The 15274-nt window shown below is 41.2% G+C and overlaps 1 protein-coding gene across 1 annotated transcript in view; it reads left to right on the plus strand.

Moving 5' to 3' along the window:
- The window catches only part of PAK2 (p21 (RAC1) activated kinase 2), a 70346-nt gene that overhangs the window by 18007 nt on the left and 37065 nt on the right, over positions 1-15274 (plus strand). The window contains exon 2 of the mRNA XM_041003011.1: positions 12374-12581. Within this exon, the coding sequence (XP_040858945.1) occupies positions 12395-12581 (187 nt within the window). The 5' untranslated portion in view covers positions 12374-12394. The remainder of the gene's footprint in view (positions 1-12373; positions 12582-15274) is intronic.

The following is a 15274-nucleotide window of genomic DNA, read 5'->3' on the forward strand; positions in this document are numbered from 1 at the left end:
TCTGGCTCTCGTGTGCTGATGGGTGTGAAGGCCTGGCCTTGCCTTCACCATTTGGGTTTTCTTGTCCATTCTGTTCAGAAGCAGGGTGTTACTCATTTTCCTGATAGGAGAGTATAACCCTTTAGGTCTTAGCCTGGTGTAAGAGAGACTGCTATTAAAATTGTGGCTTAGATAGATTTTGGGTTTTCTCATCCGTGTCCTGTGACAGCTATCAGGTCTTTAGTCAAAATCCCTGACAAATAACTAGGTTATTAAATGGCTCCGTAAGTTTCACTCTGTTTTGGGCTCTGTGGAATCATACCCCTTTTTTTTTTTTTTTTTTTTTTTTACTGATCCACGCATGTGCTTTAGGATTTTGTAGTACCCAGTGTTTCATTTGTTTGAGTTTAAAAATTTCTTTTTCTTCTCTTTTTTCTAGTTCCCTGGTTGTATTTTTTACGTCTCTTTTCCTTTCTTGTTTCTCTTGCTGGCTTTGCTGGTTATGGGCCTGATGTTATAATTAGTCATCCAGTAAGATTTCTGATTTGTGACTCTTGCTTATGCTCTGTTGTCATTTTCAGGTGATCTGGGGACATTTTCATTGATGTGTTTGCTCTCAAAGGCATTTCTGGCTTGTTTTGAGGAGAGGAGCTCAGGGTCACTGATGTTGAGCCCCTTACTCCTTGTTATACGTGGTTATAGTATGGTTAAGTGGTGTTGTCCATATACTCGTATGATACTAAATATCATTTCTTTATGTCTATATGGCTTGTACCTGGGATACTGTATTGATCCTACTAAAAATTGTAATAAATACAGTAATTTCCATCAACTGGACTGATTGGCTCCAGACACTGCTAATTTTTTCATTTTTGCTGTGCAGTGAGCTACCCTGGTCTCCTTCAGTAGACAATTGAGTAATTGTTTGAGTCGTGTCACTGTTAAACAATGAGCCTGTTAGAACAGTACAGTATGTTTTGGGCACACTTTGTGTTTTGCCTACTTGTTTTTTTGTTGAAAAGTAGCAAAAAGTATAGTTGAAAATTAGAAGACAGTAATCGTTTGCTCTTTTTTTTTTTTAATAAAGTGATTTTTGGGTAATGGTAGAACAATATATAGGATAAATTAAGTTTTTATCATGAATAGAATCAAACTTAGGCACTCTGACGTGGGATGTTGCTGCATCTTAACCTAATAATTAGGCTGAACACCTGCTCTCTGGGGTAAAGAAAAAAAAGCAAGTACATGGTCATCCAATTTGTATCACAGTAAGTACTGAACCCACTATTGCTTTTGCACTATTAATACAGTATAAAAGGCAAATAATCACTTGGATTCTGAAAGTTTTGACATCACAAAACCACAATGTGACAGACCGCACAGTGAGATTGTTAAAATGCACCCACCTCTGTACTTCATCCACATGTCCCCAGTTTCTTTTTAGTTAGATAGTGGAAGACTAACATTTAGTTCATCCTATATTTCACATTTTAACGTAGGAAAAGGTGGTCAATAGCTAGATTTTCAAGCTAAGGTGCAAAAATTGACTCAGTATGTAACGTGGTTGAATATTCATATACATGAAAAAGTATTCGCCATACTGCTCTTCAGTACAGTATCATAAATGATGCTACACAGTAGCTTTCACAAGTTTTTCCTTATATTTTACATCTCCTAATTTGTCTTCTGTTCAATATACTGTGCAAATACTTTAATTTTCCTTCACTAATTCAGTCTACTCTTATTTTATGGTGAACACACAGAATTGACAATGGCTGTTTTTCAAGGAATTCCAAATTGTTTCAGCAATAGCTACTAAAACAATGCCCAAATTTAAACACATGAGTCATACATGTCCCCAGTGAAATTACTCAACTTGACAAATATGATAGCAGTTACAAATAATATGCCCAAGAAGTGGCTAGACCTTACTAAGCACATGCACATTCCTTCGTGAACAAGGATGCCGCAGCTTGGCTGAAGACTTTCTCACTTCATCTCGGGTTTTTCTGATTCTGTGTCTTCAGCTGCAGTGCAGAGCAAGCCAAAAGCTCTAACAGGCTACCTAAGGATCTTCTAGGATGTTTAATAGTCACATAAAGTTAACTAAAAGGAACGCATGTTACTCTGTCTGGCTATGCCTTCCTTGGCAGCCGCCCACAACCTGCTACTGAAGGGCTAGAACCTCTGGCTTTCTTATGTTTTATGTGGCCTTATGTACCAAAGATCAGAATCGTTTTTTGCATAGGTGTTGCTCCATTCTTCATTTTTCTTTAGAGACCAGCATTCCATGTGAATGCTGCTTCAAGTCCTGGCTGCTCCACTTACGATCTGACTCTCCACTAAAGCGCCTGAGAAAGCAGCAGATAATGGCCCAAACTGTTCCCTCTCTATGCCTCTCCCCCACCCCTACTCCCACTCCCCTCTTTGTCTTTCTGGAAGGAGAGGGAGGAAGAGAAGTAAATTTTCTAGTCACTAACTCACTCATCAAATGTCTACAAAGACCAGGGCTGGGCCAAACTGAAGCCAGCAGCCAGGAACTTCTTGTGGGTTTTCCACATGGTGACAGGAACCCAAGAAGCACTCGGGTCATCTTCTGCTGCCTTTCCCAGGCCACAAGCAGGGAGCTGGATGGAAAGTGGAGCAGCCAGGACTCAAATTGGTGCCGATATGCAATGCTGGTGTTGCAAGCATCATCTTCACAATGCCAGGCCTGGGAGCTGTGCCATTTCCAAAAAGTACATTTAAAAAGCAGCAGCTGCTCCATCTCCCTGGCCCAACACACAGAATCGAGTGACTGGGGCTGCAGGTGACTGCCACTGAGACTCTGTCAACAGCTGTGTAAAGTCATCAGGTCTTTCCCTGCTCAAAACAATCCCTCATCAATTGAACCTGTGTAAATTCAGAAAGTATTGACATTCTAAGGAATTGGAATTCACCTATCTTCTTTTATATTGGAAAGAAGCAATCCACAAAAAAGGCAGTTTGTCTCAAATTATACAGATTTAATCATTAACAAAACCAAGATCAGAATTCAAGTTTCCTTATAGCTTTTAATCTCATGCTCTTCTTTTTCTTACTTACATGCTGGACCACTTCCCAGGCCATCAGGGAGCTGGATGGGAAGTGGAACAGCCCAGATATGAACCACCAACACTGCAGGCTAAGGCTTATTGTGCTGCCCCATGATGCCGGCCCTAGATTGCTCTTATTTTATGTCTGTTTTTGAGTTCACTGTGCAAGTATTCTGTGTAGTGGAAATGGGAAGTACTCAGCATTTCTGCTTGCCAAATCATCTTATAAACACTTTTGCAAGTGAGCTAAATCGGCTCTTTATTTGATAGATCACCAGTTTTACTTGAAAGAACAACTAGCTCACAGATTTTAGCTGCTCACATTTAGATATTTTGCGGACATTTTCCCAAAATAGAATATAATGTTGGAATTGATTCTTACAAAAACATTTTGAAATTTTTTTTGAAAGGCAGAAAGAATGAGAGATGGAAGGAGGTTTTCTGTTTGGTGATTCACTTTCTAAATCCCTGCAGTATTGGGATTGGGCCAGGCCAAAGCCAGGAGCTCCTGATTCAGTACAGGTCTCCTGTGAGGCTGACTCAGCCACTTGAATCATCTCCTGCTGCTTGTTGAGCTGTGGATTAACAGGAAGCTAGAGCAGAAGCAGAATTGCTTTGACACCTCGACCTATACCATGGTGTACCAAGAGACAAGTTAACTGCTGTACCAGTACCTGCCCCACATTAAAAAAAAAAAAAGATTGGGGGAGCGTGTTTGATGTAACTGGCTGTGCCACTGATTTGAAAGCCCCTATCCCTTTGTTGCTACAGTGCTTGGGCCAAGTCCCACCTCTGCCTTCGGATCCAGCATTTCTGCTAATGCGCCTGGGAGACAGCACCCAAGTGCCTGAGTCCCTGACACCCTTGTGAACGACCTAGGTGGGATTACTGGCTCCTGACTCTGACCCAGCTGTTGCAGGCAAATGGGGAATGGACAAGTGTGTAGATGTCTTTCCTTGCCCCCATCTGTCTATTTTTCAAATAAATAATGGAATAAACCTTTTTTTAAAAAAAATTATTATTTTTATTGCAAAGTCAGATATATAGAGAAGGAGAGATATAGAAGATCTTCTGTCTGGTGATTCACTCCTCAAGTGACTGCAATAGCTGGTGCTGCATCGATCTGAAGCCAGGAGCCAGGAACTTCTTCAGGTCTCCCACATGGGTGCGGAGTCCCAAGGGTTTGTACTGTCCTCGACTGCTTTCCCAGGCCACAAGCAGGGAGCTGAATGGGAAGCGGGCTGCTGGGATTAGAACCGGTGCCCATATGGGATCCTAGTGAGTTTAAGGGGAGGACTTTAGCGGCTAGGCCATGGCGCCAGGCCCAGAATAAATATTCTTTTTTTTTTTTTTTTTAAGATTTGTTTATTTATTGGAAAGTCAGATATACAGAGAGGAGGAGAGACAGAGAGGAAGATCTTCCATCCGATGATTCACTCCCCAAGTGAGTGCAACGGCCGATGCTATGCCGATCCTTAGCCAGGAGCCAGGAACTTCTGTATCCCGCACGGGTACAGGGTCCCAAGGCTTTGGGCCCTCCTCGACTGCTTTCCCAGGCCACAGTCAGGGAGCTGGATGGGAAGTGGAGCTGCCGGCATTAGAACTGGCGCTTATATGGGATCCCGGGCGTGTTCAAGGTGAGGACTTTAGCTAGGCCACGGTGCTGGTCCCTAAACATTCTTTTTTTTTTTTTTTTCTTTTCTTGGTTTTTAAAGATTTATTTATTTTTATTGGAAAGGCTGATATATACAGAGAGGACCTAAACATTCTTAAGAAGGTTTATTTACTAATTTATTTGAAAGGCAGAATTAGAGTGCTTCCATAGGCTAGTTCATTTCCTAAATAGCTGCAATGGCCAGGGCTGGCCCAGGCCCAAATCTGGAGAATAGAATTCGATCCTGGTCACCCAAGGACTTGGACCATCATCAACCTAGATACATTAGCGTGGAGGGAGCTGGCTCAGAAGTGGAACAGCTGAAATTCCTGCTGGCACTGATGGGATACCAACTCATTGTACAAAAATGCTAGTCCCAGGAGTGAACATTTTAAAAAATATCCATAAGATTTATGCTTTGAAGTGAAAACTAGAATTTCAGAAAATTTTTATTTGTATTGTGAGTTTCATGAGATTCCTTCTTGAGATTTCATGATGAGATTAGTGGAGTTTTTTTTTTTTTTTAGCATGACATGTTGACACTTGGAATATCTTCAAAACCTAGTAAATCATAACATTTAAACATGGGTAAAACAGCATTCAAAGTTCAAGAGAAACTATTAGATTTAATGTATGATTAAATTTAATGGTATAAAGAAATTGATTCCTGTGGATTCAGATTGCACAGTCAACTCTAAAACAGTTGAGTTTGGTGTAATATCAGAGACTATTCATAGTTATTTAAAAGCTGTTCAAATAATTTAGCTACATATCTGTGTGAGATAAATTCTTTTCATAAACTAATGTAGCAGTATAACATATTAAATGCAAAAGTAGATTTTAGGACCTAGCTGTCATCTACTTGAGGCAGATATTAAAGAATTGCAGAAATACAAAATAATGCCAGTTTTCTGGCTCAATTTATTTGGTTTAGAAAATAATCATTTTTTACATAAATATATTACTTAGGGAGCAGACACTGGTCACACTGATTGACAGCACCTGGAATGCCTGTATCCAATATCAAAGTGTTCAGTTTGCACGCCAGCTCCTGTCCATATTCTGGAGTCGGCACATGCTGGCCCCAGGGCGTGGGTTCTGGGTGCTGGCTCTGACCCAGCTCAGCCCTGGCTCTGTTGGCCTTTGAAGTGTACACCAGTGGATGGAGATACCCCCCCATCTCACACTCTCTCTTGACTTTCCCTCCTTCTCTGTCTCTGTCTGCCTTTCAAATGGAAATGGAGCACACTTTAAATATTTTAAATTGTTATATTTTAAAGGTTTATTTTAAATCAATTGCTTACATAACTTTTTAAAAGTTCTTATAATAAATATAACCGTCAAAAAATTGGTAGATCCTCAACAATATGTAGTATATAAAATTTGTGTAAATAATAAGAATGAGGGCCTGGTGCAGTGGCCCAATAGCTAAATCCTCACTTTTCAAGTGTTGGGATCCTATATGGGTGCTGGTTCAAGTCTATCCAGCTCCCTGCTTATGAACTGGGGACGTAGTAGATGACCACCCAGCTCCTTGGGTACCCTGCACTCATGTAGGAGATCAAGAAGGAGGCCCTGGCTCCTAGCTTAGAATTGGCTCAGCTCCAGTGTTTGGCCATTTTTCTTCTTTCTCTGTAAATCTGATCTGCATCTGCAATAAAGTGAATAAATTTTAAACACACATACACAGAGAAATGAGGGCCAGGCACAGTAGCCTAGTAACTAAAGTCCTGCCTTGCATACATTGGGATCTAATATGGGTGCCGGTTCTAATCCCAACAGCTCTGCTTCCCATCCAGCTCTCTGCTTGTGGCCTGGGAAAGCAGTCAAGGGTGGCCCAAAGCCTTGGGACCCTGAACCTGCATGGGAGACCTGGAAGAGGCTCCTGGCTTCAGATTGGCTCAGCTCCAGTCATTGCTGTCACTTGGGGAGTAAATCAGTGGAAGATCTTTGTCTATCTTCTCTATCTGACTTTCCAATAATAAATAAATAAATCATTTTTTAAAAGAGCATAAAATTAATCTCAGGGAAAAAATGTTTTGAAAACCACTCCTTTGAAGAAACTGACATCAGTATACATGAGTTTAGAACAGGTTGGTAAAGGACATACCTGCCATTGCTTTATATCAGTTTGTGTTGGTTTAGAGGTGAGCATTGTGATGGAGCAGGTTAGACTGCCACTGAGGATTTTTTCATCCCATAATGGAGTATGAGATATTGATCCAGTTTCCTGCTGAATTATCTGGTATAGTAGGTAATGGTTCAAGTACTTAGATTCCTGCCACCTGTGTTAGAGACTGGTTGAGTTCCAGGCTGTTGGCTTTTGCCTAACTGTTCTCTTGCTGTTGTGGACATTTGAGGTGTGAACCTGTAGATGGAAAATATCTCCCTCCCCACTTGCTCTCAGAGCATTTTCCCTGCTTTTCAGAGAAATAGCAGTGAATAAATATGTTTTTAAAAAGAGGTGTCAACTTGTTAGTATGCTCATCCTTCCATCAAAAAGAGCAGTAGAGGGCGTGTGGGTTAAGCTGCTTATTGGGATGCCAGCATCCTTATGGGAGTGCTGGTCTGATTGCAACCACTCTGCTCGTAATCCAACTTCCTGCTGTGGTGCTTGGGAAATCAGCAGAATATGAATCAAGGATTTGTGCCACTGTTATCCTTGCCTGAGAGAACAGGTTGGAGTTCCTGGCTTCTGGGTTTGGCCTGGACAGCCCAACTGTTGGAGCAGTTTGGAAAGTGAATCAGCAGTTAGAATCTCCAAAAATTTATTTGAAATATGCATATCAATCTTCTATTCTCTGTTTCAAATGGCTGTTGTGGCCATGGCCGGGCAAGGACAAAGCAGGAGTCAGGAACCTCCAGTACAGGTCTTCAGATGAGTGGCAGGGGCTCAAACACTTGGACCATCTTCTTCCACTTTTCCCAGGCCATTAGCCAGGAGCTGGGTCAGAAGTAGAGGAGCGGAGATGTGAGCCAGATCCCATATGGGATGTGAGTGGTACAGGTGGTGGCTTAACCTACTGTAAGTACCATGTTGCCCGCCCCTACATCTTTTAATCTTTTTAAGCTGGCTTTATTTTTTTAATGTTTATTTTGTTGTTCGTTTTACAAATTCCTCCAACGGCAAGGCTAGACCAAGCTGAAGCTAGGAGCCTGGAACTTCTGGATCTCTTGTGTGGCAGACGTGTGGGCACTGAAGACATCATCTGCTGTCTGCCAGGATGCATTAGCAGGAAACTGGGTCAGAAGTGGAGTAGTTGGGACCTGAACCAGCATTCTTGATTTGGATGCAGGCATCCCAGGTGGTGGTTTGGCATGCTCTGCCCCAGGGCCTGCTCCTCACTTTTTTGTAGAGATACAGTTGCACAGAGCCTACAGTTTACCATTTTAAAGTACACAGTTGAGTAGTTTTAGTATCTTTGAGTTGTGCAGGCATCACTGCTGACTTGACTTTAGAGCATTTCCATTCCTCCCATAGACACTCAGTGCTCACTGGTAGTCCCATTTCATTTTCCTCAGTCTCTGGCAAACACTAATCAACATTTTTATGAACTGAACTTTCTATCTCTGTGGATTAGCCTGTTCCGGGCATTTTGTCTCAGTGGACTCAATCCGTTACAGCGTTTTGTGCCTGGCTTTTCTTCAACTAATCTTTCAGGGCTCACCCATAGCATCCTGTTTGTCAGTATGTCACTCCTTTTGTGTGGCTGAACAATATTCTGTTGGATGGAATGTCCGCTTTGTGTGTCCACTTTGCAGCTTCAGTTGGTGCGTATTGGGGCTGTTTGTGGTCTGGCTACTAGGACTGTGTATGTGGACATTTCCCTACAAGTTTTTGTGTGAATATTTTCAGTTTTGTTGCTATACACCTGAGGTAGAAATGCTAATTCCTATGGGAGCTTTATGTTTAACTCTTGAGAAACTTCTGTTTTTTTTTTCAAAAACTTTTTAAAAGATTTAGGATAACTTGAGATTTACAGACAAGTTGCAAAAACAAATTTCCTAGCTATATTTACCTGTCACCCAGCTTCCTTACTGTATCTCACATAAATGTGATATGCATTGCAAAGCAAAGAAGCTGATAGTGGTATGTTAATGTTCATTAGATCCTTGGTTTTACTTGGATTTTACCAGGATTTTTGCTTTTTTTTAATTGTATTTTATCTTTGATAATTTTTACATATTTGATTAGGGTGCAAAGGGTCAAGGGCTAGAGGAGAGTGGGTGAGGCTATTGTTTTCCTATTCCCTTCTTTCCTTGCAGTATCTGGTCACTTTTATTTTTCCTGTTTGAGACTAGCCTAGAGTACTATGTTGCATGTACACTAGTCTCTTCTCTGATACATGTCAGTTTCTCAGTCTTTCTTTGTTTTTTATGTTCTTGGCAGTTTGGGGACATTTGCTAGTTCTCAGTTGTATACAGCATCCCTCAGTTGGATTTGGTGTTTTGCTCATGATTACACTTGAGTACTGTCTTTTTAGGGAGAACGCCACAGAAGTATGCTTGCCGTCACTGAGGGCCAAGTGATGTGGACTGGTCACTTGATTGATGCTGTGATTGCCAGATTCTTTTAACTGCAGAGTCATTTTTCATTTTCCATCATCTGTTCTTTGAGATTGAGTCCCAAAGTTTAGCCTGTTTTTAAGAGGGGAGGTAGAAATTAAGCTTAAGATCTTAGGGGGAAATATGTCTGCATACATGAATTTGGGATTCTTCTGAGATAGATGTATCCCTTCATCTGCACATTTATGTATTTATTTATTGTATCAATATGGAAGATGTATTTTTACTTTATATTTGGTTTATAATCTAATGCTATACTAATTTTGTTTCTAACGAAACACTTTCAACTTTGGTTCAACATTGGCCTTTCAGAAAGCTTTTGCTGATCCCTCTGACATGCCTTTGTTTGAAGTTTTTCTGTACCTTCTGATACTACAGAATGCTCTACACTTTGTCCTGTCTCTGGCCTGGAACCCACCAAGGAACAATGAGACACTGTTAAATACGTAGTCCAAGGTTGCAATCTTAAGAAAGTGTTAGAGACAGGATTTTAGCCAAAGCAGTTGGATTCCACAACCTGTAATGTTAGCCACAAATCTGGAAAGCATGCACCTCATGTTTTATTTATTATTTTTTTTAAGATTTATTTATTGCTAAGTAAGATATACAAGGAAGAGACGAAGAGGAAGATCTTCCATTCACTCCCTAAGCGGTTGCAACAGCTGGAGCTAAGCCAGTCCGAAACCTGGAACCCGGAACCTCTTCTGGGTCTCCCACGCATGTGCAGGGTCCCAAGGCATAGAGCCATTCCTGACTGCTTTCCCAGGCCACAAGCAACAAGTTAAATAGGAAGCGGGGCTGCTGGGATTGGAACTGGCACCCATATGGGATCCCGATGTGTGGAAGGTGAGGGCTTTAGCCGCTAGACTAATGTGCGGGGCTCACAGCACAAGGTTTTTTTTTTTTTTTTTTTTTTTAAATTGAAGGTGCATTGACAATTTATAGACTTTTTCTATCTATGAATGAATTGTCAGGTTAGAATTTGTAGTCAGTTTTTCACTAAGTGATTATTGTGCCTTGACTGTTTTGTGACAGTGCTAATCTGTGTGCCTTAGTGTTGTGGTCAGATTAAGACCTGAATCCTGTCTTGATTTACCAATTCATGAATTAATCATTGCAATGTCTTTACCAAACTTTTCTGTATGTAGCAATGTAGGTTCCATGTGATAATGTGTACCCTGGCAATGACCTGCATTTGCAAACAGCCAACAGTAAGAAGGAAGCAGGGTGGGGAAAACTATCCCGCTCGTGGGAGGATGGCCTATGCTGTGTCTTCTGCACCACCCTTTCTCTCCTGGACCAGTCTTTGTTCTTTTACAGACAGATAGGCATCTTCTTTATTTTTCTTTCCTGGTTGTTTTTCCAAGCAGTTAACCCCAGAAATTGCATTTTTCCTCTTTAACCTTTTCTTCTTCCGCTTCTGTAGGCTGAAAAATATTTGCATTTTGAGAGATAAGACATACCAAAGTAGTGCATCAGCAAGTAAAACAAAGCTGTAGAACGCAGAGTGTAATTAGGCAGGACATCTCTCCATCAGTCCAGGTCTTCTGGAATTATACCTACTTTCCTATAGGTGCTAGTATTCAAATTCAATAAAATAGAAATTTATTTTTAATATTCTCAAAATGCAGTTATTATCCTTTTCATTGTCTATGTATTTTTTTTAGTTAAATCCTTTAATATTATTAAATCAGGATTCAGTTACAGTCATAATCTTGTTCAGTGTGATAAATGTGTTGTTTCCTAACATCGAATTAAAAGATGTCAGTTTTGGGCCTGGCGCAGTAGCCTAGAGGCTAAAGTCCTCGCCTTGAATGTGCTGTGATCCCATATGGTGCTGGTTCTAATCCTGACAGCCCCACTTCCCATCCAGCTCTCTGCTTGTGGCCTGGGAAAACAGTTATGGATGGTCCAGAGCCTTGGGACCCTACAACCATGTGGGACACCTGGAAGAGGTCCTGGCTCCTGACTTCGAATCAGTGTAGTACCAGCCGTTGTGCCTACTTGGAGAGTGAATCATCAGACAGAAGATATTTCTCTGTGTCTCTTCTCCTCCTCTCTATATATCTATATATAGATATAGATATCTAGATACATAAATCTTTATAGGTATAGATATAGATACAGATGCAGATATAGATACATAGATACAGACATATAGATATAGCTTCTGACTCCTGGCTTCGGATTGGCGCAACACTGGCCGGCTCTGGGTTACAGATTGGTGCAGCTTCCTCTGTGTATCTGACTTTGCAATAAAAAAATAAAATAAATCTTTAAAAAAAAATTAAAAGACCATAGACAGAATTCAAAATTCAGTGCATGTATAGCTGGCTAATTTTTAAGTTGATAATTTTGGGCCCATGAATGATGTTATAAATATCCATATGGCAGAAAAACCTCCCCACCCCTGCAGTGTTTGCAGTAGTGACAAGGAAGTGAATCCTCGACTCTGTGGTGCTGGCATCTACATGGATGCTAGTTCTTGTCCTCGCTGCTCTATTTCCAATCCAGCTCTCCGCTTACAGCCTGGGAAAGCAGCAAAGGTTGACCCAAGCTTTTGGGCCTCTGCACCTATGAGGGAAACCAGGATGGAGCTCCTGGATTCCAGCTTTGGATCAACTCGGCTCTGGCCCTTGTGGCCTTTTGGGGAATGAACCAGCAATGGAAGATCTTCTCTATCTCTCTGTAAAATCTGCTTTAAAAAATGAGAAAATATTTTTAAAAATAGAGATTTGTCTATTTTCTTTGGAGGAATTACAGAAAGAGATCTTAACATCAAGTGGTTTAATCTCCACATGGATGCAGAGGCCAAGACTGGGCTAGGTTGAAGCCAAGAGCTCCATCCGGGTCTTCCACGGGGATGGCATAGGTCCAGTCACTTGCACTAGCATGTGTGTGCTGCTTTCCTCAGGCTCTTAGTGGAGGGATGGATTGAGAGTGAAGCAGCTAGGACATGAAGCAGTGCCCACAGGCAGTGACTTGACTCGCTGTGTTACAGTGCTGGCCCCAGGATATAGATATTTTTACTTTGTGCCTATCCATACAGTTGTTTTTATTTTTTACCTTATTATTAATTGTTTTTTCCCCTCTTTTCCAGGCCATTTCTTAACTCTGAACCATGTCTGATAACGGGGAACTGGAAGACAAGCCTCCAGCACCTCCAGTGCGAATGAGCAGCACCATTTTTAGCACTGGAGGCAAAGACCCTTTGTCAGCCAATCACAGCTTGAAGCCTTTGCCCTCTGTTCCAGAAGAAAAAAAGCCGAGGAATAAAATCATCTCCATATTCTCAGGCACAGAAAAAGGTTAATGTCTCTTGTTTCAAGAGTCTAAGAATTGATGGATTGTTGTGTACCAGCATTGTTGATGTCTTTTTAGCTGATGGCAGTAAGGCGGATCCTAGGAAACAGCTGATGGTGATATACAGGCGTCATGATGAAAGACTAGTACTATAAAATTGTTGGCCATCGAACATGTTTCTTCCTGATATTGAGATGAGATTTGTGATTGCTGTAGTCTATTTTGTGTTGCTGTTAACAGATATCTAAGGCTGGGGACTTTGTAAAGAAAACTGTTTTTGTCCCCAGCTGCAGGCAGCAGCCTAGGTTGCCTTGTATATCTAGGCAAGTGTTGCACTGCTGTGAGAAAAGCAACCATTGGCTGGGAGGAACCCCTGGGCCTGGTTAATACCAGCTCTGTGTTAACTGTACAAGATAGCGGAGTTGCTTATTCTGTGATTGATTTGTTTGTTTTTTTAAAGGTCTCGGGGTAAGGGGACAGAGCACTTGCCATGCCACCACAGGCACTTGCCAAGCAGGGCCACTTTCCAACCATCATAGTTGCCACCAGCACGTGGTGGGGATATATGTGTATGTGCTGTTTTAATAGTGGTGATGTGTAGATTCCACAGTCCCATTGCAAATCCCTTGGAGCCAGCCACGTTTTGGAATTGGAAATGAAGAGTTTTCTCACCTTTGAGTAGTGATACTATTTGCTTGTCATGTATTCTGTACTGTCATGTATTCTGTCTGAGGCAGTGGTGATGTTGAGCACAACAATTAATAAGGCATTACTGGGCACCTGTATCCTTTATCAGAGTGCCCATTTTCCCAGCTGCCTGCTAATGCAGACATTAAGAGACAGCAGATGCTGGGCTCCCTACCACTGTAGGAGACCCAGATGAAATTTGAGTGTCTTCCCCTTATCCTTTTCTTTCTGTCTCTCTACCTTTCAAATTAATGTAGTAAAGTATAAGAATTGCTTGTTTATTGTTGAAAGGATGACATAAGGAAGAGAAAGAGATCTTCCATCCTCTGGTTCACAGCCAAAGGATTACAGCCACTGTGGCCAGGCCAGGCTGAATCCAGGGGCCCAGGATTCCTGGGCAGCAAGGGACCAAGTACATGGGTCATGTTCAGCTTTCTCAGGCACATTAGCAGGGAGCTGGATCTGAAGTAGAACAGTTGACATTATATGCAGTACTTAAATTGGCTATGCTACAATGCCGGCACCAAAATAAAAAAATTAAAAATGTTTAAATGAAGAATTGGTAAGAACCACTGATTTGGTGATACAAAATGATATGAAGACCTAACAGTCTTCTGCAACTTAGTGACTATTTTTAAGGGAAATTTTTTTTTCTTAGAGATTGATTTATTTATTGGAAAGGCAGATTTTTTTTTTAACAGAGTAGAGGCAGAGAAAGATATTCTACCTGTTGGTTTACTCCTCAAGTGGCCACAACAGTTGGAGCTGAGCTGATGCGAAGCCAGGAGCCAGGAAGTTTCTCTGGGTCTTCCACGTGTGTCCAGCCTTAGAGTCCCAAGACTTTGGGCTGTCCTCGACTGCTTTCCCAGGCCACAGGCAGGGAGCAGCAAGGACATGAACTGGCACCTATATGGGATCCTGGTACTTAAGGGCAGAAGATTAGGTAATTGAGCCAGTGTGCCAGGCCCACAAGGGAAGAATTTTTTTATTTTCATAGGTTTTTGGATTTTAGGGTAAGGGTAAAAAGTTCATTTATTTAGTCATATTAAGCATAATATTTCTCTGACAGATGATACTCAGTATAAGTGGAGAGAACATTTTTGATCATTAAATTTATATGGATAAGCCCAAATAAGAATAATGATGCTTTGCATATAATATTAAGGGCCCAGTGAGATAGTTTAGTGGCTAAATCCTACCCTTATATGCAACCAGGATCCCATGTGGGCACTGGTTTGTGTTCCTGCTGCTCCACTTCCCATGCACATCCCTGCTTTGTGGCCTGAGAAAGCAGTAGAGGACAGCCCAAAGACCAAGGACCTGCACCCACGTGTGAGACACGGAAGCTCCTGGCTCCTCTCTTCTGGCTTTGGATCAGCTCAACTCCAACCATTGTGGTCACCTGGGGAGTGGGCCAGCAGGTGGAGGATCTTTCCCTGTCTTCTTCTCTCTGTAGACCTGCCTTTCCGATAAAATAATTCTTAAATATATATATATATATAATATTACTTAATGTACATTGAATTAGGACAGTGAAACTTTGAATTTGTTAGTATTAATGAAAAATCCAATCTTAGTAAATTTAACTTTGTAGCCAGGATATAATCATGGGACAGTTGAATATTGTGCGTTTTCTTTATCATTTCTAATTTTGCTTTTGTTATGGTGTTATGCCATATTGTAACTGAAGAACCTCATGGATGTAAGTCTTTGAGTTTATCTAATTGAAATGATGGGCTCTCTGGCATATCTGAAGATGAAAAATGTACTTAGACTGGGGTAGAGGTAAATGATAAAGGGCAAGATGGAACAATGAGCCAAAGATCATTCACAAAAAGAGAATGAACAAACGTGTGTTGGAGAGTGAAGTCATCTAGTAGCAAGTCAGTGTAAAGTGGGAAGATCTATTAGACATGACAATAGGAGTATGATATTTAAAATTATAGAACTCAATAAAAATTTGTAGAAATTGCTGCCAACAGAAATTATGAAGGCTTGAAATTGGGATCAC

The sequence above is a fragment of the Ochotona curzoniae genome, unplaced genomic scaffold (genome assembly GCF_017591425.1).
Source record: "Ochotona curzoniae isolate NIBS_2020 unplaced genomic scaffold, NIBS_Ocur_1.0 scaffold_2587, whole genome shotgun sequence".
Lineage (NCBI taxonomy): Eukaryota > Metazoa > Chordata > Mammalia > Lagomorpha > Ochotonidae > Ochotona > Ochotona curzoniae.